At 43.0% G+C, this 25,084-nt stretch overlaps 1 protein-coding gene across 1 annotated transcript in view; it reads right to left on the bottom strand.

The window, feature by feature from the left end:
• The window catches only part of TDRD12 (tudor domain containing 12), a 164,081-nt gene that overhangs the window by 18,987 nt on the left and 120,010 nt on the right, over positions 1 to 25,084 (bottom strand). The window contains exons 27-31 of the mRNA XM_075073652.1: positions 23,747 to 23,943; positions 7,543 to 7,597; positions 5,952 to 6,065; positions 5,701 to 5,854; positions 5,533 to 5,599 (exon numbers count right to left, since the gene is read on the bottom strand). Of these exons, the coding sequence (XP_074929753.1) occupies positions 5,533 to 5,599; positions 5,701 to 5,854; positions 5,952 to 6,065; positions 7,543 to 7,597; positions 23,747 to 23,943 (587 nt within the window). The remainder of the gene's footprint in view (positions 1 to 5,532; positions 5,600 to 5,700; positions 5,855 to 5,951; positions 6,066 to 7,542; positions 7,598 to 23,746; positions 23,944 to 25,084) is intronic.

Below are 25,084 nucleotides of genomic sequence, written 5' to 3'. Positions count from 1 at the left end.
CACCCTAATTCAAAAAGAGATACAATTTACATTCCAGGCAACTACACACATGTAAATACAAAAAAAACAACAGCAGCTATTGTTTTTTCTACCTTTGTACTTACAACTTTGAAACTGAAGATTAGAAGCTTACAGATAGAAAAGATCCCCTCTCATAGCTGAGAGCCAGACAAAGACACTTGGTCCTCTGGTCAGGTGTTTGGTTCCCTTTGTTAATCCTTTACAGGTAAAAGAAACATTAACCCTTAGCTATCTCTTTATGACAGCCAGGTTGTGAGGCAACAACCACACAGAGTTCCAACTCCAGTGGTAAGAATAAACTGAGGGAGGTCAGGGCAGCACTGCCTCATATAACCAGCAGACGGGCTACATACATGAGGACTGCCCCTCTGTGGGTACTACAAAGCAAAATCTCTGGCTCCAGTGCACATACACGTATACACGGAAAACATATCTGCATCTACTTGAAGAAGATAAGAGTTAATGCAATGCTTGTCCCTTACTATCAATGATAAATTCTTGTAAACAGGCCAGATTGAAATCCAAAGATGTGCCAATAACGTAACTATCCATATTCTGCAATGTTCCATATAAAAGAATGTTGAAATAATAGGTTGTAGTTTTTTTTTTTTTATTTTGGTGTCTCATAAGACACTTCTTACTAAAGACAATTTCCAATAAATCATGTCATAAGAGATTTACTGAAATGGTGGCCAACTGGTTTTTAGATTTTGGGTGCAAACCAAAAGGGTATCTCTTCTCTGATTCAGAAGATATGAAGGAATCTCTGAACTTTGTAGTCAAGAAAGCCAGTTCTGTGTTTAAGAAAAAAAAGTATACAACTGAGACAAAATACTTGTCCTTGGTTATACTTTTACCATTGTTAGAAATTGGGCTATAATCCTAGCGGTTATAGCAGAAAGAGTGGAGAAACTGTCAGAATTTGTAGAAGCTACTGGTTTGGACATTACTCTGCTGGAACTTCAGTACAAATGCTTAACTGGAGAGCATTATTAATTATTTATATGGTGAATATCAACCTCAATAATTAACTCACTATCAGCCCACAGCAACTTTTTTAAGCTCCTAACATCAGAACATTCTTGTCACGTATCTGAATTACTCCATCTTATTAACTGGAACCAACTGGTGCTCTATAAACTCCACGGAAAAGATAGATTATGACAGTAGTTCAAGATCTGATCTAGAGGATCAATTGGTGATCTAACAGGAGTTATGAAGTAATCATCTAGAACTGAAAGAGCAGAGGATCAGAGGTATTCTTTCTAGCTCTGACATCACATATAATTAAGAGTTGACAACAAGAATTTACATAATTTTGTGGATAATGAGCTAGCTAGAATAGTATTTTGCTCAGTTGTATGTGGCCCTGCAGTGTTATCTGGAGTAAAAACTATTTGTGACAGATGTGAAATCTTGGAAATGCAGAAACTTCAGGAGACTATTACACTGAGAAGTGACAGATGCAAAGGCACATGGAATATTCATATCCCTAAGTATTGTACATACCTTTGTGAGCTGGGGAATGTATTCTGGCTCTGTTGGGGAGGATTACAGAGCACGAAAATCAGAGGGGCATAATTACTGCAAACCCCTGGACAGGTCACCTTCTCCAAAGAGTACCATCTCCCTGGGAGGAACTGCACATATTAGCTTAGACTAGGTTAAAGAGGCCAAGCAGACAAATAATTGGTTTTTGGTATAAAGGGGGAATTGAACTGACTACAAAAATCTCTCATTTGATCCTCAAAGTGACATGAAACTATAAGTAAGAGAGTAAAACTTACAGGAAGGGTTTGAATAACTTTGTGAACCTACAGTGTCTCAATGCAGAAGATGTGACACACCTGGTAAGCCTGACGTGTGTAGAATATTTAGTTTTTTATGATATGCTGCTCTGTAATGCTTTTGTCCTAAAATCAATATACTGTTAAGTAAAAGCTGTCTGGTCACTAGTAAATACTGTCATTATCCCTTGAGAGAGAGTGAACCATGAGCCTGGACTAAGGTCAAACCTATTGAGATATTCACAGTGAATTGCAGGAGAAAGAGGGATGAGAGTTCCTGCCCATAGAGAGATGAAGACTAGAGGCCTGAAATCCAGAGAGGCACCCCTAGGAAGACCATGGAAGGGGCAGAGGTACAGTTAATCCAGGAACTGTGAAAGTAGTAAAAAATTATTTGATCTAGTAAACTGCAAGATATGCAACTGATACATCACAGGATCAGTTGTGTTGAACAAAAAGATGCCATTTCTAGAGTCACTTAGACCATGAATACAGATCCATGTAATTTCTGTCTTCTATGACAACAGAGGCCACGTCTAGACTACGCGCCGTATCGGCACGTTAAAATCAATTGCTCTGGGATCGATATATTGCGTCTAATCTAGACGGGATATATCGATCTCTGAGCGTGCTTATATCGATTCCGGAACTCCACCAACCCCAACGGAGTTCCGGAATCGACATGGCGAGCCGCGGACATCGATCCCGTGCGGTGAAGACGGGTGAGTAAATCGATTTTAGATATTCGACTTCAGCTACGTTATTCACGTAGCTGAAATTGCGTATCTAAAATCGATTTTATCCCGCTAGGGTAGACCAGCCAGAGTTTGTTAAACAGGGGCGGGAGTCGGCAACTTTTCAGAAGTGGTGTGCCAAGTCTTCATTTATTCATTCTAATTTAAGGTTTTGCGTGCCGGTAATACATTTTAATGTTTTTAGAAGGTCTCTTTCTGTAAGTCTATAATATATAATTAAACTATTGTTGTATATAAAGTAAATAAGGTTTTTAAAATGTTTAAGAAGCTTCATTTAAAATTAAATTAAAATGCAGAGCCCCCTGGACTGGTGGCCAGCACCTGGGCAGTGTGAGTGCCACTGAATATCAGCTCGCATGCTGCCTTCGGCACGCGTGCCAAAAGTTGCCTACCCCTGCAATAGGGTATTAGTCACATATGTACCTTGATACTGCAGTCCTGTTGGAACTACGAGTGGTGAGCATGTTGGACAGAGACTTCTGACCTCCTTTGTCTCAAAGCATGTGTCTGTGGAGAAGTGTTGTCATTACTGTACCTAAAAGTTTAACCTAAGTTTAACTGTGAAAAGTAACTGACTGTGAACAATCAATTGACTATGTGAAAGTCTAATATGTCACAATAATCTGACTTGTTTCTTGCCTAAGAATTAACCTTAGAAAACAGTTCAAGTTGTTTTCAGTAAATGAATGTTATGAACAGATACAAGAAAACCAGACACAAAAACTGAATTAATCCAAACAAAAATAGCTTTGTAATGGGCTGCACTCACATCTCACGAGTGCCCCCTTGGATGAGTGCATGTGCCTGTACACTCTCTCTCCGTGGTGTGTCTTCGGTGACTCAACCCTCTAGCTGAGTCACACACAGTCTGTCTATGTGATAAAAGCAAAGCAAAACCCTTTCCGGGGTACAAGTCCAAAAGGGGTCTCTCTCAGTGCCCTCTGTAATGTCTTCTTCAAGATGTCCCTGCTCCGGGATAAAGCAGTGGCCCAGCACTCCCTCCCTGGCAACAAAGTCTTCGCCCTCCTAAGACCATTCTGGCCCCAGCTCTTGCTACAGTTCAGTTCCCGCTCTGGAGTGCCTCAGTGTCCAGGCCACTCCCCCAGGGGCTAACTGGGGCGGGGGAGGACGGGACCTGGGCCCTCCCACTACTCCGGGTTCCAGCCCAGGGACCCTATAGATAGCAGCTGTCTGCTGTGTCCCTTTAAGTCGCACTGCTGCGCTAATTCCCCGAGCCATTTCCCCATGGCCCCATGCTGTCTTCACTCTTACCTCAGGGCCTTGTCCTGACGAAGATCCAGCAACCAGCTCAGGGCTCTCCTCAGCTTCTGGCAATACTACCTCATCCAATGTCCTGCAGCTCCCTTAGCCAACTGTACACCCATCCACACTCTTCCAGCACTGTCAAGGAACTTGAACTTACTCTGACCTTGCAGCTCTTCCTATACTAGGCCCTGATTGGCTGTGTCTCATACAGCCACTCTAGGCAGTCTGGAGGACCCTCTCCACTACCCTTTTCTAGGGTGGTGTGTGGCAGGGCCACAAGGCCTCCAGCCGGGGGCCTCAGAGGGTATAATATACCCCATCATAGGCTTACTGATATACATCAAGGACTAAGGCAATATTATACTTAGTAAACAAGAAAAATGTGGGAACAAAGTTATCTATGCCAAGTCTGGCCTTACAGAAATGGATTTAATTGGTGCACAAATTAATGGATGATAAAATATACCACCCAGCTTACACTCCTTTTAGGGGTTCTTAAAAAGAGGAGGGGGCAGGAGGGGAGACAGAATCATCTTTCTCACAACTCATCCCCTGACCTGCCAATGTTGCAACTCATCTCAAATTTCTCAGCCTTAAACCAGAAGAAGACCAGGCTAAGGAATATCTTCCTGAGAGGAAGGCCAGTTGGCTCTTCTTTAAGGAACTTTGTTTTCATCTCAGAGGGCTGGAAATCATAATATTTTCATGGTATTAAGTCCTCAGTAGGGATACATAATTGCTGCATTGCAGACTGCATGTTAGATTCTGTACTGTTTTTCCTTCCCTTGTTGTTCTGCTTTCTCCTCCAACCCCTCGTTTCCTATCCTATGTTTCATTCTCTCTCTGCTTTTCACTGAATCCTAAAATCAACTATTTATCCAAGTCTGCCTTGACTAAGGAGAAAGAATCCAGCCAGGTGACATCCTAGACCAGAACTCAAACCAGGGTCCTAGCAGCATCAACAAAAGCTGTATTTCATTGATCTTTTCTATCCTCTCTCTCATCCATCTTGTGTGTGTCTGTTTAAAACAAGGTAAGTAAATGTCCTTCACACGTCAGGACAGAGTGAAATTAACCCTTTCCTCTTCAAAGAAATTAAAATAAGAGACTGATATTTTGACTCCAAAAGGAGAGAGACTTTTGGTAGGGAATAAGTTTGTTCTGCATAATAACAGTTTCAATATAAAAGCTTGTTTTAATTCCTTATTTTCTTGAGTTAAATCAATAAATTTTCAACTTGAATGAATGCTTTTCAGTATCTACCAAGTAACCAAGTAAATCAAAGGTCTTTGAAAAAAATAACTTCAAACCTATCTATCACTGCTTAATGTTGGATAGTGAGAGAGTTTAACTCTTTAGATCTTTGAGATCAATATCTACACAACAGAATCCTACTAGTCCAGATTGCTTGAGCAATATGAGCAGGAACAAATGAATACTGAATGATCTTTTAAAAAGTTACTCTAAAAATATTATCTAAACGGCATTGTACATGACCATAATTAACTATAAAAAGGCAAAAACAAAAACAAAAAATCACTCTTCTAGCAAAACGTTTTCTATAAAAACTAACATTTCTAGGAGTGAGAACTACCTATTCTCAGGTAAACAGCAGTATGTAAACTTAAATTAAATTACATTAATGACAATAGTTTGCTAACAAATTTATTTATGTTAAACACTGATATTTGTTAATGACTTACCAACAGGAAAGGGGCTTTTATCTTCAAAATCTTCCCAGTGTTCAAAATCAAGAGACACATTAGGGTTCTGTTAACAGAAATACAACTGCTAACTATATATATTTCAATACATAATGTTAATAATTTTAGAACTATAAATACATATTTTAACGGATATTTGTAATTCACCTTATGCTTTAGTAGACGGCACCAAAATTCCTTCTTGTCTTTTGCAAGGATAATCACAGGTTCTTCATTCTTAATCACACAAACAGACTTTCCTTTAAGTATGTTTCCATGTAACTCCATGTCAGCCACATAAAATTTGTCTCCTGAAAAAGCACTGTATTTGTTTAAACAAAAGTGTTAGCTTCTTTTGGTAAATGAAATGGAAACTGGTAAAACATTTTATTTTGCTATGTATAACATTTTGAACCTACCTGAAAACAACCTTGTCTCTAAAAAAATCACATTTATAGTCACGTATATTTCTTAATTTTATCTTCATGGTAACAATATCTTCCTTTTGAAACCATTTTATTTCTGGATAGAAACTAAAATTTTAAAAACACTAGTTAAATTGAATGTATTTCAATTTAAAACATGAACACATACAAAAGTTCTAGGCATACTAACAATAATAGAACTCATGATCAATACGAATATCACCCAGCATGATAAAAGAATAGAAAGAAAGGTTAACATACCACACAACAAGTATAACAATTAAATATACCCTGTCACTTTACTCAAAACCCCATTTCAAACCCTCTCCTCCAGAAAAAGATGGTTACTATACTTATAGTAAAACTGATTCCTCAAGATGTTCTGTGCATGCGGATCCCACTCTGGGAGCACATGTGCACCCTTTGCACAGGAATCCAGAAAGTTTTATCTAGCAGTGTCCATTAGAGATCGTGCATGTGCCGTGCATGCCCCCAGATTCCATCTCCCAAGGACAAAAAGGGTGGAATGACCCCACCCACTCCCCAGTGCCCAGATGGGAAGACTCTTAGACGTGGGGATAGAGGATCATTAGTGGGATCCACATGCACAGAAAATCTTGAAGAAACACAATTAGTGTAAGGTAAACAACTGTGTTTTCTTCTCAATCTCTGTGCATATGGCTCCCACTCACAGTGATTAGCCACAATTTTATCTATCCGGAGGTGGAAGCTTGAGGATCATCCGAATAAGAACTGAGAACCACCCTGATAACCTGGGCAATGACTCTTGGTGCTACCATCTGTGAGTAATGTTTCGCAAACGTATGGACCGAAGAACACACTGCTGCTTACTGAAACTTAGCTGAAACATGCTGCTGAAGACTACAAGATTCAGGTTGTTTGCACTGGAAGATCTAGTTAATGTAGTCTCAGAACATAAATTCAGTCTCGGAACATAAATCAAAATCTGAATGGGCAATGAAACGTGGTAAACTTACACCCTTAGTAGTTCAGGGTTGGGCATATTGGTGAAAGCAGAAAGGAGTAACTAATTTAAATGTTTATTAGAACATATTAAAGAAAGGTGATACAAAGAGTTTGATGTGTCAGTCGTTGGTCATCGGGGGAAACATACAGAGCATGGGGGGACGCTGGCAATTGGTTACGGTTCAGCATATAATACATACAGCCTGTAATGTCCCCAATGCGGGGTGTACGGTGGTTGGGGTCAAGATATAGTAGGGGGGCGGTGAGGGTACATCGCTCATATAGTGGGCTACACACAGTCATGCGTATGAGTAAGCGGGCCGGGTAATGGGGACAGGGTGACCCTCACGTGGTGGAATCCAGATTGGTAGGTTCAGGACTCAGGGGATATGGTTTGGTAGGGGGGTTGTAAGGGTTTCCCCCTACCACTGTATTGTACCTGCTGTGTGGGTAAACTGAAGATTTCAATAATCAGGGTTGTCAAATCTTACATCTTTCAGGAGCACTAAGTTCACCTTAAAAAGTACAAGATGGAGCAGATAAACACATTTTCTCACTACAAAAACTTTGCATTAATACAAATTTAAAATTCCAGTACCATTTACGATGATGCTGTGTAGATTCTTCTGCTTTCCTAAGTTCAGATATAGTATCTAAATTAAAAACAATATATTTTATTCAGCATATAGTATTAATTTACTCCACCAAAGTTATCTATATCATGTAAATTTCATCTTTGAAGTCTGTTCCAAGGGGAAGTAAAGAGAATTCAATGGTATCCAAGTTAAGATTATCAAAAATTCATTTTCTTTTAGATTGGTTACTACTACTTTAGGATGTTTTAAAATCAATTTACATGCAAACTATGATGAATCATTAATTAAAAAGGAAACTATTACATTTTGCATTAAAAGGTACCAAAATCAGACCCAGCACTATTGGACAAAAGGCTACGAAAGAAGAAAAATGCACCATGCAGCCATAAAGGTATTAAAACAATCTAGAACAGTAAACAGCCCTGTACTGAATTTAACTCTTCAAATTATAGAATTTAGTAATTTGAAAAGAGGTCACACATGGCTTATAAAACAGCACAGAATAAATTCATACTACTACTAATACAACCAGAAGAAAATGTCTCCAATCTTATCTGAAAGTGTCCTCTCTTTTAGTAAGAAAGAATACTTTAGCATGGTTGCATTTTGGGAGCAGACCCAAATACAGTAACTTCTCGCTTAATGTTGTAGTTATGTTCCTGAAAAATGCAACTTTAACTGAAACGATGTTAAGCTAATCCAATTTCCCCATAAGAATTAATGTAAAGGGGGGGATTAGGTTCCAGGAAAAAAGATTTTCACCAGACAAAAAACTATATATTATAGAGATATACACACAGTATATGTTTTCAACAAACAATTTAATACTGTTCACAGCTACAATAATTGTGAAGGTTGGTTGAGGTAGTGAAGCAGGAGGACGGAAGAGGGAGGGATATTTCCCAGGGAATGCCTTGCTGCTAAATGACGAACTAGCACTTGGCTGAGCCCTCAAGGGTTAACACACTATTGTTAATCTAGCATCTCACACAAGGCAGCACAAACACAAGGGAGGGGAGACCCCATAGCAGACAGACACACATACACCTTGTGTGTGAGAGGGAGAGAGAGACAGAGAGAGAGATGCACACTGCCCCTTTAAGTAAGCTGACCCACGCTTAAAAGCGCATTGTCTTTTTAAGAGGATCAGGAAGTTGAGACAGCAGCTGCTGCCCCGAGCTCTCTCTGTCTCTCTCCAACCATGTCCCCTCTCTGCTCTGTATGGAGAGGGGGTAAGCAGGGAGCGGGGGGGGAGGGGGACACCCTGACATTAGTCCCCCCTACCCTCCTTGCACAGCAAGCAGGAGTCTCTGGGAGCAGCTCCAAGGCAGAGGGCAGGAGCAGCACATGGCAGTGGGGGGAGGGACAGCTGAACTGCCTGGCAATTGATAGCCTGCTGGGCGGCTGCAGCATAAGGAACTTAGAGGACCGGGGAGCTGATGGGGGGCTGCCAGTCCATCCAGGTTACAAGCCCCCAGCAGCAAGCTGCAACGGGCTGCTCTTCCCGCAAGCAGTGGACAAAGCAGGCAGCTGTTAAATGATGTTAGAAGGGAGCACTGCACAACTTTAAATGAGCGTGTTCCCTAATTGATCAGCAACATAACAACGAAACGACGTTAAGTGGGATGACTAAGTGAGGAGCTACTGTAACTGGCTGCAGGAGAATATTCTGATCCCTGAAGTACATACCAGTTGAGACAACTTCCACACACAGGATAATTTCATCCTTCTTTTCTAAATGAGCAAGAGTTGAAATTTTTCAAAGCACAGTTAGCACAATTTCTCCAACTACTGAGGATGGGAAGAATTTTCCTTAACAAAATAAACATGTACTTTTGCATGTCAATTTCTATCTCTGATTCCTTACTGTCCCCTTATTGCCAGGGTGAGCCACATTTGTGGGCCCCGTTATTCAAAGAAAGGTAATTATCAGGTATACTTGGATAAATTTCCTATTATTCATTACACTAAGGTCCACACATGTTATGATGGGATTTCCACAACAGCACGCATCCAGAGTGAGAAGCGGCAGAATCCTTTTCACTGTGGATATCCACATATTAGGAAAATAAATAGGCTCATCTTCACCTTAGTAAGGCATTATGGGTAGGGCTATAAATAAATCACAGTTAACTCAGCAATTGACTTAAAAAATTAATCGCACTTATCACAATAGAATACCAATAGAAATTTATTAAATATTTTTGGATGTTTTTCTACATTTTCAATTACAACACAGAATACTAAGTGCTCACTTTATATTATTTTTTATTACAAATATATGCACTGTAAAAATGATAAACAAAAATAGCGTTTTTCAATTTACCTCATACAAGTACTGAAATGCAATTTCTTTATTGTGAAAGTGTAATTTACAAATGCAGATTTTTTTTTTGGTTATATAACTGCACTCAAAAACAAAACAGTGTAAAACTTCAGAGCCTACAAGTCCACTCAGTCCTACTTCTTACTCTGCGAATTACTAAGACAAACAAGTTATCTTACCTTGATGGGAGATACCCTTGCCTGCTTCCTATTTACAATGTCACCTGAAAGTGAGAACAGGAGTTTGCATGGCACTTTTGTAGCCAGCATTCCAAGGTATTTACATGCCAGATATGCTAAACATTCGTATGCCCCTTCATGCTTCAGCCACAATTCCAGAGGACGTGCTTCCATGCTGATGATGCTCGTTAAAAAATAATGTGTCAATTAAATTTGTAACTATACTCCTTGGGGGAAGAACTGTATGTCTCCTGCTCTGTTTTACCCACAATCTGCATATATTTCATGTTATAGCAGTCTCAGATGTTGACTCAGCACATGTTCGTTTTAAGAACACTTTCACAGCAGATTTGACAAAATGCAAAGAAGGTACCAATGCCGTCTAAAATCTGAGAAAGACAAAGTGTGGCGCATGCTTTTAGTAATCTTAAAAGAGCAACACTCTGATGCAGAAACTAAACCACCAAAAAAGAAAATCAACCTTCTGCTGGTGGAATCTAATATGATGATGACAATGAACATCCATCAGTCTGCACAGCTTTGGATCGTTATCAAGCAGAACCCATCATCAGCATGGACACATGTCCTCCGGAATGGTGGCTGATGCATGAAGGGACATATGAATCTTTAGCGCATCTAGCATGTAAACGTCTTGTAACACCAGCTACAACAGTGCCATGCAAATGCCTGTTCTCACTTTCAGGTGACATTGTAAATAAGAAGAGGGCAGCACTATCTCCTGCAAATTGTAACCCACTTTGTTTGTCTGAGTGACTTACCAAACAAGAAGTAGGACTGAGTGGACTTGTAGGCTCTAAAGCTTTACATTGTTTTATTTTTGAATGCAGGTTTTCTGTACATAACTGTACATTTTTAAGATTGACTTTCATGATGAAGAGATTGCACGAAAGTACTTTTATTTTTCAATTCATCTCATACTTTTGTTCTTTACAGTGCAAACATTTGTAATAAAAAATATAAAGTGAACACTGTACACTTTGTATTCTGTGTTGTAACTGAAATAAATATATATGAAATTATAGTAAACACCAAAAATATTTAAAATAAATGGTATTCCATTGTTTAACAGTATGATTAATTGCGATTAATTTTTTTTAATCGCTTGGCAGCCCTATTTATGGTGTAGAGAAAATTTCTGCCACAAACATCACTGGTTGAAGACTGGATGACCAATTTGTAGAATTTGGTGAATTTCCACACCATTGGCCACAAGACAGCCTAAGAGATCTTGCTATAGGAGACACAGGACTTCTCTGCCTACAAGACTGCTAGTACTCCCAAAGATTGGCTCTGATGTTTAAATTGATATTACTTGGGGAATAAATGCTATGCCTGCGCCACTTCCCGCAGCTCCCACTGGCCAGGAACGGTGAACCACAGGCACTGGGACCTGCGAGCGGCTGTGCCTGCAGACTGTCAACGTAAACAGTCTCATGGCCACCACCAGATTATCCTGAAGGGCCACATGCTGCAGGTTGCCCACCACTGGTGTAGAATGTCATTTAATGTCATGATACTTACCAACTTCATTAAGGATGCGTGCAAAACAGTGGTCCAAATCCACTGACAAAACTTAATAAACAAGTGCAACTAATTATAGCGAAACTAAATCTGGCAGACCAGCAAATGAAAAGTCTCTTACTTGATTATTTTCCGATAGCAGCTTCTCTCTTTATTCATCAGTAGTGCGATAGCGCGCTCCACCTATGGAATTCTGAAGTGGTCCAATGTTGGTGCTTGAAGGTTCAGGACTAAGTCCTTCTCTTCAGTTTCTTCTTCCAAAGTTATAGAAACACTCCAGCAACCAATTAGCAGAAGCATTTAGACAACTGTATATAATGTATACCTAATTATTATATGTCTAAGTATCCTTTTAGAAAAAAAAAATCAATCTGCACTCTGGTCATTTAGCAGGCTATCAGGGCTGGTTAAAGAAAGATAGAAGCTGCTAAGAAAGCTATCAAGCAAGAAGTTTCTCACTCTAGTGATGACTGAAGAGAAGCTGTGCCACAATGGGAAGTACTGAGTGGTGAATCACAGATGTGGGGGGAGGAGGAGGAGAGCTATTATAATAGCATAACAGACAGAAATGGAAGTTCCCCCTATATAAAGCAAGAGCTTTATAAACTAAGGAAAAAGACACAGTTACCTCTTCCATAACTGGTGTTCTTCGAGATGTGTTGCTCATATCTATTCCACAATAGGTGTGCGTGCTCACCACGTGCACCTGTGTCGGACGTTTTTCCCCTAGCAGTACGCGTAGGGGAGCGCCCCTAGGAACTCCAGAAGTGGCACCTCCATGACTGCTGCTCCCCCCACCCTCAGTTCCTTCTTGCCAGACCACTCTGACAGAGGGGAAGGAAGGTGGGATGTGGAATAGACATGAGCAACACATCTCAAAGAACACCAGTTACGGAAAAGGTAACTGTTTTTTCTTCTTCGAGTGATTGCTCATCTGTATTCTACAATAGGTGATTCCAAGCTATATCTGTTGGAGGTGAGTAGGAGTTCATAAATTCTCAGGACAGAGCACAGCCCTGCCGAACTTGTCGTCCTCCCTGGTTTGGGAGACGATTGCATAATACGAGATGAAAGCGTGAACTGAAGACCACATAGCAGCCCTACAAATGTTCTGGATGGGGACATGAGCCAAAAAGGCAGTAGAGGAGGCCTGCGCCCTAGTCGAGCGTGCCCTCAAAATTGATGGCAGGGGGATTCCCATCAGGTCATAACAGGTACAGATACACAAAGTGATCGGCCCGTCATAGCATGGGAGAATACTGTATAGCCCTGCACCAGGGGTGGAAGGCTGATATGCCTGCCAAGTGCACCTTGACGGAGGGCGCCAGAACCTGGGCTCCAAGGTGAAGGAGGTAGTCCAAAATGAGCTGGATCGGGGCTGCCACGGGGGAAACGCCCCGCTCATCTGCCCATCGGGAGAACCGAGATCACTTTGCCAAGTAGGCTCGGCACGTGGAGGGTCGCCTGCTTTCCAAGAGGATGCACTGGACCGTTTCGGAGCACGTCCTCTCCTCCCAGCCTAACCATTAAGCAGCCACATTAGGTGGAGTGCTGCTAGGTTGGGGTGGAGAAGGCGGCCCTGGTTCTGGGAGAGAAGGTCCAGCTGGGACAGCAATGGTGGGGTGACCGCCAGGCCCATGAAGGTCCCGTACCAATGCTGCCTGGGCTATGCCAGGGCCATCAGTAGGAACCAGGCCCTGTTCATCTTTATCTTTTCCAGGACCTTGCCTATCAGTGGGAACAGGGGGAAGGCATAGAGAAACCGGCCCAACAAGGACAGGAGGAAGGCATTGGAGATACCGCCCCATCCCTGTCCCCCACCCCACCCCCAGAACAGAACTGGGACAGCGACGGTTCTGCCGAGTTGCAAACCGGGCCACCTGAGGAGCTCCCCACTCTTGGAAAAGTCTGTACACCACCTCTGGCTGAAGAGACCACTTGTGCTGAGAGGAGAAGTCCCTGCTCAAGTGATTCGCCTGCAAGTTCCAGGCGCCCGATAGGTGGCAGGCCTGTAGGCAAATGTCGTGGGCTATACAGAAGTCCCACAGCCTGAGGGCTTCCCGGCAGAGAGCAGAGGATCAGACCCTGCTTTGCCTGTTGACGTAAAACATTGAGGCCATGTTATATGTGAGAATCCTGACTACCCAGACCTCCAGGTGGAGCAGAAGGCCATGCACGCCAGCCACACCGCCCTGAGCTCCTTGACGTTTATGTGGAGAGCCAAGTCCTGCGCAGACCACAGACCTTGGGTCTGAACGTCCCCCACATGGGCTCCCCACACCAAGTCCGATGCATCAGACATCAGTTCCATCGACAGTGACCTGCCTCTGAATGGGACCCCGTGGAGCATGTTCCCTGAGGAGGTCCAACACTGTAGGTAAATAAAAAGATACCCACTAAACATGGATATGTATATAACAATGCTTACACCACATCCTTATACAGGTGGTCACCGGTTCGGGCACAGTGAGGACTTTGTCCATCCTGTCCCTGGCCTGGAAGAATGCTGAGGCCAACCAGAGCTGGAGGGGCTTCATTGTGAGTCTGGCATGGCAGACCACCTGTGCACGCCGACATGTGACCCAAGAGCTGAAGGCACGCTCTGGCTGTTGTCACTGGAAACTTTCTGACCATGTCGATGAGCCCTTTCAGGGTCTCAAATCTGTCCCATGGGAAGGAGGCTCTGTTCGACATGGCATCCAGAACCATCCCGATAAACTATATGTTGTACTGGAACTAACTTGGACTTGGTGTCGTTTACCAATAGGCCCACAGTGGCACATGTGGACAGAAGGAATGCCACATGATCCTGCATCTGTGACCGGTAGCTACACTTGACCAGCCAGTCATCCATTTAGGGGAAGATCTGGACCCCATGGCGCCTGAGCTAGGCTGCCATCACCGACATACATTTTGTAAATACCCTGGAGGCAGTGGACAGGCCAAACGGGAGGACCGCAAATTGGTAGTGCTCCTGTCCAACCGTGCAACAAAGGAAATGTCTGTGCCCCTCAAATATATGGATGTGGAAGTACGCGTCCTGCTGATTGAGGGCAGCATACCAGGCCCCAGGATCCAGGGAGGGAATGATGGAGGCCAAGAAGACCATTCGGAACTTGAGCTTCACCATGTACCAGTTCAGACCTTGCAGGTCCAGGATGGGCCTAAGTTCCCCCTTTGGCATTCAGGATAAGGAAATAGCGGTAGTAGTACCCCTTGCATTTGAACTCCACTGGCACCACTTCACTGATCCTAGGCCAAGAAATCACTCCACCTCCTGCTTGAGCAGAGCCTTGTGACAGAGGTGCCCCAGGAGGGACAGGCGTGGAGGTAAACTGGAGGGTGTAAGCCTAGGAGATGATGTTGAGGACCCATCTGTCCGAGGTCAGCTGCAACCACTCTGGGAGGAAAACACACAACCAGTTGTAGAAGGGAAGCTTTATCATGGGTGGATTCCTGATAAGAACTGGCAGTGCACCTCCAGGCATCCCGTCAAAACCACCGTTTCCCTGCCTGTTTGCCCTTGGAGGGCCCAGGCTGGGGGGCAGGCAGAGACTGACTGCAGGCGTTTCTTATAGTCCTGTGACATTTTATAAACAGGCTTGTATTTGGAGTGGGTGGCCTGGGCAGGAGCCTGCTGTGGCTTGAACGTATGTTTAGCTGGACCCGGAACATAGAGGCCCAGAGTCTGAAGCATCATGCAGGAGTCTTTCAGGCCATGCAGTTTTATATCCATTTGTACCGCAAATAGAGCTTTGCCATCAAATGGGAGATCTTGCAAGGAGGTCTGCGCCTCACTGGGGAGCCCAGAGAGCAGGAGCCAAGATGCCCTTCTCAGGGACACTGCGGAGGCCATAGACAGCCTAGGGTTGCCCTGGCAGCTGTTGTACCCTCCTCCAGGAGTGCTTTGAATTCCTTCCTGCCATACTCCTGGAGGAAGTCCTCGAACTTGGGCAAAAAGCCCCACAAGTTGAACTCATACCAGCCTGACTGTTCACCACCCATAACTGGAAGCTCGAGGACAAATAAATTTTCCTTCCAATTGAGTCCAGACTCCTTCAATCTTTATTTTTTGAAGCAGGGGATGGTTGGCCCTGCTGCTTCCTGTGGTTGGGGGGAGGAGGTGTATAGATATTCATGCCTCTTGGCAGGCACAAAATACCTACATCCCACTCTCTCAGAGATGGGGGCCAATGAGGCCAGGGTTTGCCATAGGGCATTTTGAAATTTTGGCCACCCCTTCATGGAGAGGCAAGGCCACCCTGCCCAATACCAAGGCAGACAGTACATTAAACAGGAAGTCCGAGGCTCCTCCACCTCTTCTGCCTGGAGGTTGAGGCTTGATGACACCCTTTTTAATAGTTCTGGTGGGCCTTAGATTCCTTCTGCAGGACGGTGGGAGGAGGCCTAAACATTAATCGCCTCATTGGTGTCTTCTGGGGCAGCAGAGAAGCGGGAGGAGGCCTTAACACTCTCTTTTCTGTATCCTTTAAATGAATTGTTTTCAAAGGCAGCAGATTCTTCGTCAGGACATCATTTCCATAGCTCCAAGGAAGCTTTCATCTTTGGTTACTCCCTGGGTTTGGAAGAACTATAAATATTCATACCTCAATCACAAGCCAATCTCTAAATGGGAGATAGGTGACTTCCCCGTGAGTGTCATAATTGCCCACTATGTGATTTCATGTCACTTCTACCGATGCAGTTATAATGGCCACTGTCACAGACAAGGTACTGGACTTGACAGACAACTGGTCAGATCCAGTAAGGACACACCTATGTTTTTATTCAGACACTCCACTGACAGCGCTATTGAAGTGAATTAAAAGGATGTATACTTTGAGATTTTTGGAAATCTGTCCTCCAAGTAAGCTCCCCCCCGTGAGGCTTGTTTCCAAGAGAGAATGTAAAGTTCAAAAGATAAAAAATTGGGCTGGTTGTCAACATGTTGTTTGGCCATCAGTTTGTTTGTACTTACATGCCCACAAAGGGAGGTTTGCTTTGATTCAAAAATGACACCTAATTTTGCATTGGATCAGGTGTGCAGTTCCACGTCCTCAAAAGGAATTCCTGCAGGTGCTTTTTAAGACATCCATTCGTGGGTGGAGGTCCATGCATGGCACTAGCAATCCCACCCACTGGAGATCATTTGCTACAGATGATCATTGCCAGGAAATGGCTGGTGCAATGAAGTTTCAGAGTTTTTCAAATTTTTATCATGATGGTAAAATTCTGGCCAGAGTAAGGACTACTCTGACCCCTGTAAGAGTAATTCTCTGCATTGGATTAAAAACTTTGATTTTGAACGGCTGGCTATGAATCCTTTCTAACAACTGGCCAGTTGTTTAGAAAAGACAGAAGAGTATGCTGTTCATCCTGGTCTAGAGACCCCTAAACTTAGGAAGGGTACTGAGGATTGTGAAAATAACTTGTTACATGGACCCAGGAGCCTGAACCTACACCTGACTGCTTCCCAAGGCTGGTGAGCACCCATGTAAGCACTTTAGGAGAGATCTAGTATGATACAGGCTTTACTCAGTACACCATGAGTCATTTTGAGCATGGAATGGGATTTCAATTTTACCTCCCTGCAATCCTATCATGGTGCAACTGTGTGGGGAATGAAGTCATGTGTATCTGCCCTGGCCTCTCACATTGCTTTATGCTTTAGTGTGCAGCTAGTCTACTGAGAGAGGGAAGGGTGAAGAGAGACCTTTTCCCACCTATCAGATTCTGGACCCCTTTCCCTTGCAAAGTGAGAGTTTCTCAATTGAAACCCAGATAGGCACAATTTTCACTACTTTGCAAACTGTTGATAAATTGTATAGTTAATTGCTTGACCACACTGATGCATTACGAAATATATTCAAGAGCCCAAATAACCAATGTCAGCCAGGTTTATTGCTATAAGCCAGGGGTCGGCAACCTATGGCATGCGTGCCAAAGACGGCACGCAAGCCAATTTTTAATGGCATGCTGGAGCCTGCCAGGACTCCAGCATGCCACTAAAAATCCTGCCCAGCCCAGCGGGCTCTCCTCTGCCCTCCACTTCCCTCGCAGGGGCAGGGAGCAGAAGCACAGCCGTGTGCACAGGGTTGGCAAATGGCTCCACTCTCCCGGCACAGCAAGCTGCTGGCCCCTTCCCCGCCTTCTCCCCTCCCCTGGAGCCCTTCCGCAGCGCGCAGCACTCTGGGGATCTGGGCTGCGCGCTCCAGAGGTCAGCGTTTGGCTCCGCTGGGAGGCAGACACGCTCCCCACTCAACCCGAGGGGAGGGGGCTGTGTGCTCCCGCGGAGCAGCGTATCTAGCTGTGTGTGGAGCCTCATGGTAAGGGGCCCAGGGCTGGGGGGGTTGGATAAGAGGTGGGGGCAGTTAGGGGACAGAGCAGGGTGGGTTGGATGGGGCATGGGAATCCCAGGGTTTGTGAGGGGGCAGGGGGTAAATAGGGGTCAGGGCAGTCAGGGGACCGGGAGCAAGGAGGGTCCTGAGGGGGAAGTTGGCGGGGGTCTCTGAAGGGGATGGTCAGGGGACAAGGAGTGGGGGGGTTGTATGAGTTGGGAGTTCTGGGGGTCCTGTCAGGAGGCAGGGGCATGGAAAGGGGTTGGGGCAGGCAGGGAGTTGGGGGGGTTGGATGGGTCGGGAGTTCTAGGGGTCCTGTCAGGGGGCAGGGAGTGGTTGGATAGGCATGGAAGTCCCGGGGGTCTGGCTAGGGACAGGGGTGTGGATAAGGGTCGGGGCAGTCAGGGGACAGGTAGGGGGTAGAGTCCAGTCTGGGGACAAGGAACAGGGAGGCTTAGATAGGGGGTGGGGTCCCAAGAGGGGGTAGTCAGGGGACAAGGAGCAGCAGGGTTGAGAGTTATTAGGGGGGCAGTCACCCAGCACTCTCCTCTGACCCCCCAGGCCCCTGCCCTGAGCCCTGTACCTTCCTCATACATACCCAGCCCTCTGCTTGACTCCTTCATCCCCTCCCCCACCCGCAACCCTAGCCCTGACTCTGGCACCCCTACTCATACCCAGCGTCCCCTCTGCCCTGACACCTACACCCCCTGACATACCCAGCCCCCAGCCCTGACTCCAGCCCTCTGCCCCCAGCCCTCTGGGTCCTGGCCGCCAGCCCCACACAGCCCGCTGCTGGTCTGGGGTTCTGGCTGACGGACCCTTGCCAGCCGGGGTCCCGACCGCAGGCCCCGCTCAGCCTGCTGCCGGCCTAGGTGAACAGAACCCTAGACCAGCAACGGGCTGAGCAGGCTGGCAGCGTAAGATCAACATTTTAATTTCATTTTAAATGAAGCTTCTTAAACATTTTGAAAACCCTGTTTATTTTACAATACAACACTAGTTTAGTCATATAAAATATATAGACTTAGAGAGAGACCTTCTAAAAAACATTAAAATGTATTACCGGCACACGAAACCTTAAATGAGAGTGAATAAATGAAGACTTGGCACACCGCTTCTGAAAGGTTGCCGACCCCTGCTATAAGCCAATAACACCACAATACAGGAAAAAGGTTATATTTAACACTACTATCCAGGAAGACATCCCATGCAGTGTTGTTATATTCATCTTACACAGAAGGTGTGCTTTATATCCCATAAAGCCAACTTTGTATGCCCTTCCTGCTTACAAGTAAAAGGAAATGTATGCATCATCTGAAAATAGATTTAAACAATCATCTTTCTACTGTGTGTTTCCGGTACCATGATGTACCCCTTTTTTTGTTCTGAACACATGCTTTTCAGGTACCAAGAGTGTGAAGGCACCTCCTAGGTTTACAACAGAGTAGAACATTCATATGTCTTGATCTTGACAGTTTCTCTAAACCAAAACTTACATCATCAGATGCAAGGTGTTATGGGATACTTACATGAGAGAACAGGATTATTACTAGGGCTGTCAAGCAATTAAAAAAATTCTTCGCAATTAATTGTGCTGTTACACAACAATTGAATACCATTTATTTTAAATTTTTTTGGATATTTACAACATTTTCAAATATGTTAATTTCAATTACAACACAGAATACAAAGTGTACAGTGCTCACTTTATATTTATTTTTGAATACAAATATTTGCACTGTAAAAAACAAAAAAAATATTTCACTTCGCCTCACACAAGTATTGTCGTGCAATCTCTTTATCATGAAAGTTGAACGTACAAATGTAGAATTATGTACAAAAAAACTGCATTCAAAAATAAAATAATGTAAAACTTTAGAGCCTACAAGTCTACTCGGTCCTACTTCTTGTTCAGCCAATCACTCAGAAAAACAAGTGTGTTTACATGTGCAGGAGACAATGCTGCCTGCTTCTTGTTTATGAAAGTGAGAACAGGCGTTCTTATGGCACTGTTGTAGCTGGTGTTAAAAGATATTTTCATGCCAGATGCGCTGAAAATTCATATGTCCCTTCATGCTTCAACCACCATTCCGGAGGACATGCGTCCATGCTCATGACGGGTTCTGCTTGAAGATGATCCAAAGCTGTGCAGACTGACTCATGTTCATTTTCATCATCATGTCAGATTCTACCAGCAGAAGGTTGATTTTCTTTTTTGGTGGTTTAGTTTCTGCATCAGAGTGTTGCTCTTTTAAGACTTCTAAAAGCAAGCACCACACCCCGTCCCTCTCAGATTCTGGACGGCACTTCAGATTCTTAAACACTCGGTCAACTGCTACAGCTATTTTTAGAAATCTCACATTGGTACCCTCTTTGCATTTTGACAAATTTCCTGTGAAGGTGTTCGTAAAACAAACATGTGCTGGGTCATCATCTGAGACTGCTATAACATGAAATATATGCAGACTGTGGGTAAAACAGAGCAGGAAACATACAATTCTTCCCCCAAGGAGTACAGTTACAAATTTGACATTTTTTTTTTAAACAAGCAGCATCAGCATGGAAGCACGTCCTCTGGAATGGTGGCTGAAGCATGAAGGGGCATACGAATGTTTAGCATATCTGGCATGTAATACTGGCTTGCAATGCTGGCTACAAATGTGCCAAGCAAAAGCCTGTTCTCACTTTCAGGTGACATTGTAAATAAGAAGCAGGCAACAGTATCTCCTGTCAATGTAAACAAACTTGTTTGTCTTAGCGATTGGCAGAGTAAGAAATAAGACTGAGTGGACGTGTAGGTTCCAAAGATTTACACTGTTTTGTTTTTGAGTGCAGTTATGTAACCAAAAAGAAAAATCTGCATTTCTAAGTTACACTTTTAAAATAAACTGATTGCACCTCAGTACTTGTATGAGGTGAACGGAAAAATACTATTTGTTTTGTTTATCATTTTTACAGTGCATATATTTGTAATAAAAATAATAATATAAAGTGAGCACTGTGAACTTGTACTCTGTGTTGTAACTGAAATCAATATTGAAAATGTAGAAAAACATCCAAAATATTTAATACATTTCTATTGGTATTCTATTGTTATAAGTGCAATTAATCTTGATTAATTTTTGTAATCACCATTAATGTTTTTTAGTTAATCGCGTGAGTAACTGCAATTGACAGGCCTAATTATTACATGTATATGTATATATTAACCTGCATATATTGATCAACAAACCTGAGGCAGATTTTCACAGGAGTAACAGGCTTCTCAACATACGCAGATATGCTATCAAATGGGAGAGGGGCAGTTAGATTAATACAGAGGGCTATGAAAGAGCCTCTGTGGAGGGTAAACGGTTCAAGCAACGTTTCCCTCAGCGTGGGAAAACAAAGCAAGTCAGAGTTTAAACACTGATATTTACATCACTTGTTAATTAACAAAACAAATGAAAACCTTATTAAGGGGATGTTTCCTTTTACCTTTTGGGGACTCTCTGGAGCAGGGGTCTCAAACTCAAATGACCATGAGGGCCACATGAGGACTAGTACATTGGCCCAAGGGCCACATTACTGATACCTCCCCACCTGAAGCAACAGCAACACACAGACCCCATGCCCCGCCCCCATTCCCCACATTCCAGCCGCTTCCCAGAGCAGTGCAGGACCAGGGTAGGCAGGCAGCCTGCCCTGTCCCTGGCGCACGTTGGGTTGGAGCCGTTCTAGGCAAACGCTGGAGGAGGGCGAGGGGGCTGCAAGGAGCTTGCGGGCTGCAGAAAATAACCCCTCAAGCCCCGTGTTTGAGACCCCTGCTCTAGAGTTTGCAAGACTTATCCTTGAGCAGGTTCTCTCCCCTCTGTGGGAATGCTCATGCTCCTGGTCTAACCTCCCACAATGGAGCTGCAGCTTTATGCATGCTTTGAGGACCTATACCTCTCTCCAATTCAAAACTCTATGCCCTACCATTGCAAGGGCTGATGGCTTACAGCTGCAGGACAACTTTCAGGCCCGCATCCTAGCAGAGCAAGGATTGACAACTTGCGGCTGCAGAGCATACTTTGCCCTCCGAGTCTCCTGGAAAGCTACCTATAGCACCTCTTGGACTTGGCTCAATGCTTGCAGAGCTTCATTGCTGCCTAAGTGAGGGGCAGAAGAAACCCGCTCACACCCAAGAGGAGCTGTATCAGAAAAGCCAGATTTAGAGCCTCAATATTCCAGTAATTTCTCACCTCGAGAGAGAGAGAGGAGCTAGAAGTCAAAATGAAGTGTCTACTGCAAGAAAAACAAATCAAAATTAAAGTTATAAACCAAAATGATCAGGAGAAATGGAATCATCATCAATTTGTTCTGCCACAAAAGGTAAAAATTTGGTGTCCTGAGCTGAAGGGCAGGACTTTGTCCTGGAGCCTCCAGTAACATTGGAATGCCTTTGAAATCCACAGTTGGGAGGTACAGGTCTGTTTCATCTTACACTGGGGTTATATTCTGCAGTCAGCGCGTAAAGCAGAAATCGCGTATGGTCAAAATTAAATTGAGTGTAATGGCGGGTGGAATTACCCGCACTTACAGGTACAGTATTAAACTTATTATTTTTCTCTTTTTTTGTTTGTTTTTGCTGACCGTGTAAAGCTGAAATTGTGCATGTTAAATGTGCGTAAGATGCGACAGACCTGTACTACACATTAATATTAAGTAAGAAAAGCAGCTCTGGGGCAAAATTGGCAGAAACTCACATTAGAGTACGTTACCACGTGACATTTACAGTGCATCTACTGCATCTATTGCTTCACTACAGCAGTTCAGTTTAACATATTGCTAGGGCCCTTTGTTTTCAGGTTTTATTTTATTTAATTTTTCCTGGAAATTTATTGGTTTATTATTACAACAAGAAAAACTTATGAAATTGGTGGAAAAAACTTAATTTTTCTGGGCAAATATCTGGATTTATTTTAGTGGATGCAAGGATGGGGGAAAAAACATTCAGGAGATTAATACTTCGATTAATGGAACTGAATGTGGTTTGCTGCCGAACTAAAACAAAACTTAAAACACAATCCCACCTCTGAGTTTAAAAGAACAATATATCTCTAATCTCCAAATAAAACTTCATTTGAATTAACAGTTTACTGTTGTAGACTTAGAACTATTAGCCTATAAATATTTACATTTAATAACTGGGCCACACCATTTGCAGCGCATACACTCCATCCTTTTCTCATTTTTGCTTTTCTACAACTTTTCAATATTGCCTTGTGTTCTGAAATGTATTCTGATACAGATTTTCATTTTCTTCCCATTTTAGTGTGTCAAATCTTTAAACTATTATCTGCTAACAGCTTGAAATGTGTACATGGTGGGCATATGATTCCTCAATACATTCAGATGAGCACAAACATCAGAGCTTGCGTGCATACCTGTTTGATTATTGTGTGTATCTTCTAGACTAATATATAGTCTTACCTCAACAGGCAGCTTTGCATACACACACAGACTAATGTATCTGATGAAATGTACTGTATTTTCCTAATAAAACAAGTTATTTTTAATATATTTGAATAATACAAACGTACAGTGAAAATCAGAAAAAATCAAATTATACTTTTTTTAAAACCCAGGATTTTTTCAGTAAAAAGCAGTTTAAACTGAAAATGAAGAGGTTTACACACTGCACACATCTTCAGCATGTGTAGAGCAATATGCTTTTTGTAAATAGAAAATTAATAGATGCCACAATTTAAAGATTCAATCTTCACCTATATTTTATCTTTTTATAGAAATTTGTTTTTCAGGTTTTCACAATTTACCAATAAATGGTTGAAATACTTACCACACTGATGATTTTCCGAAGTCATTGGAGAGCTATTGCAAATGTCTGTGAAATTTTCTCCCATTAATAAGCTATGTGGACTGGCCACATCCTGCTCCGGCATACACTGAGGGCTGTCCGCATCCTGCTCCAACACACTCTGTGGGCTGTCCGCATCCTGCTCCAACGCATTTCTTTTGGGTGTAAAAGAGATCGTTCTGAAAATAAGAAAAGCTTCACTATTATGTGGCAGTTAATAGTATACCGTAAGCATCTTTGAATATCTTGCCAAGTAATATCTGATTGATATATATTGAAAACATAGTAAAAGCTGTTAATATGCACTTTTGACATTCTGTAAATATCAACATTCCTGAACGTAGGGAAAATTTTCCACAGAAACTGAAGCAAACAAAAAATTAAAGAGCTTTTATTTTGGTGGCGGTGACTGTTCTGTACTCTGTACCCTACCCATGATACCTATCATTAACATTAGCTTGTATACGAAAGGACTGAAGGGTAGTCAATAGAGCTAGGAGGAGAACGATAAGTCTGATTTGTAGGAGACAGATTTCAAAGTCTCGTTTTGTTCCAATTTGGAATGAAAACCAAAACAACTGGGATTCTCCATGAAAAAGAATCTCAGTTTTCTATCCACTTCTACCAAGAGCCCTAGATTACAGGCTCCCAACTACTTTGCAAAGAGTGCTTAGGGTCCTGGGACTTCCAAGACTTTCAGACTGAGCTCACCATCAGCCCACCAGGCAAACGGATGAGTAGCTGGGACCCTGGAAGCACATGCTGACGAAGAGCCAGGTGAGCAAGCTGTCAGGTGACCAAGCAGGTTACTGGCAAGCAGAATTCTGTGCTTCCACACAATGTTTGCATTTTAATGAATTGACAAATACTGACACAAAATAGCCTATGAAAATATAATATGGTACAAACTAGCTCAGAGTCTAGAAAATTGTGCTCCTCCAACCTATTACAGATTTTGAGAAAAATCAGAACAGTGGATAACAAATAGGCAGATAAAATTTACTTTGTTTACAAAATAGTCTTTGTGACAAACATTAGCTTCTGTACAATCTAAGTCACAGAGTAAGAGGTAGGATTCTGTCATGAAACAAACACTGCATTAAAAACAAAACCATGTGCAGAAATAAATTATCAGTTTCAATACTAAAGGAGATTAATAGCATTGCCCCTCAAGAACCTACTAGGACTGGTATTAAAATTATTAATAATCAGGAGGGTGAACTGTCAGGCTGGAAGGAGGTTACTAGTGGAGTCCCTCAAGGATCGGTTTTGGGACCAATCTTATTTAACCTTTTTATTACTGACCTTGGCACAAAGAGC

Source organism: Chelonoidis abingdonii, chromosome 19 (assembly GCF_003597395.2).
Source record: "Chelonoidis abingdonii isolate Lonesome George chromosome 19, CheloAbing_2.0, whole genome shotgun sequence".
NCBI classification, from domain to species: Eukaryota; Metazoa; Chordata; order Testudines; family Testudinidae; genus Chelonoidis; species Chelonoidis abingdonii.
This window is presented reverse-complemented; position numbering and strand designations above follow the sequence as displayed.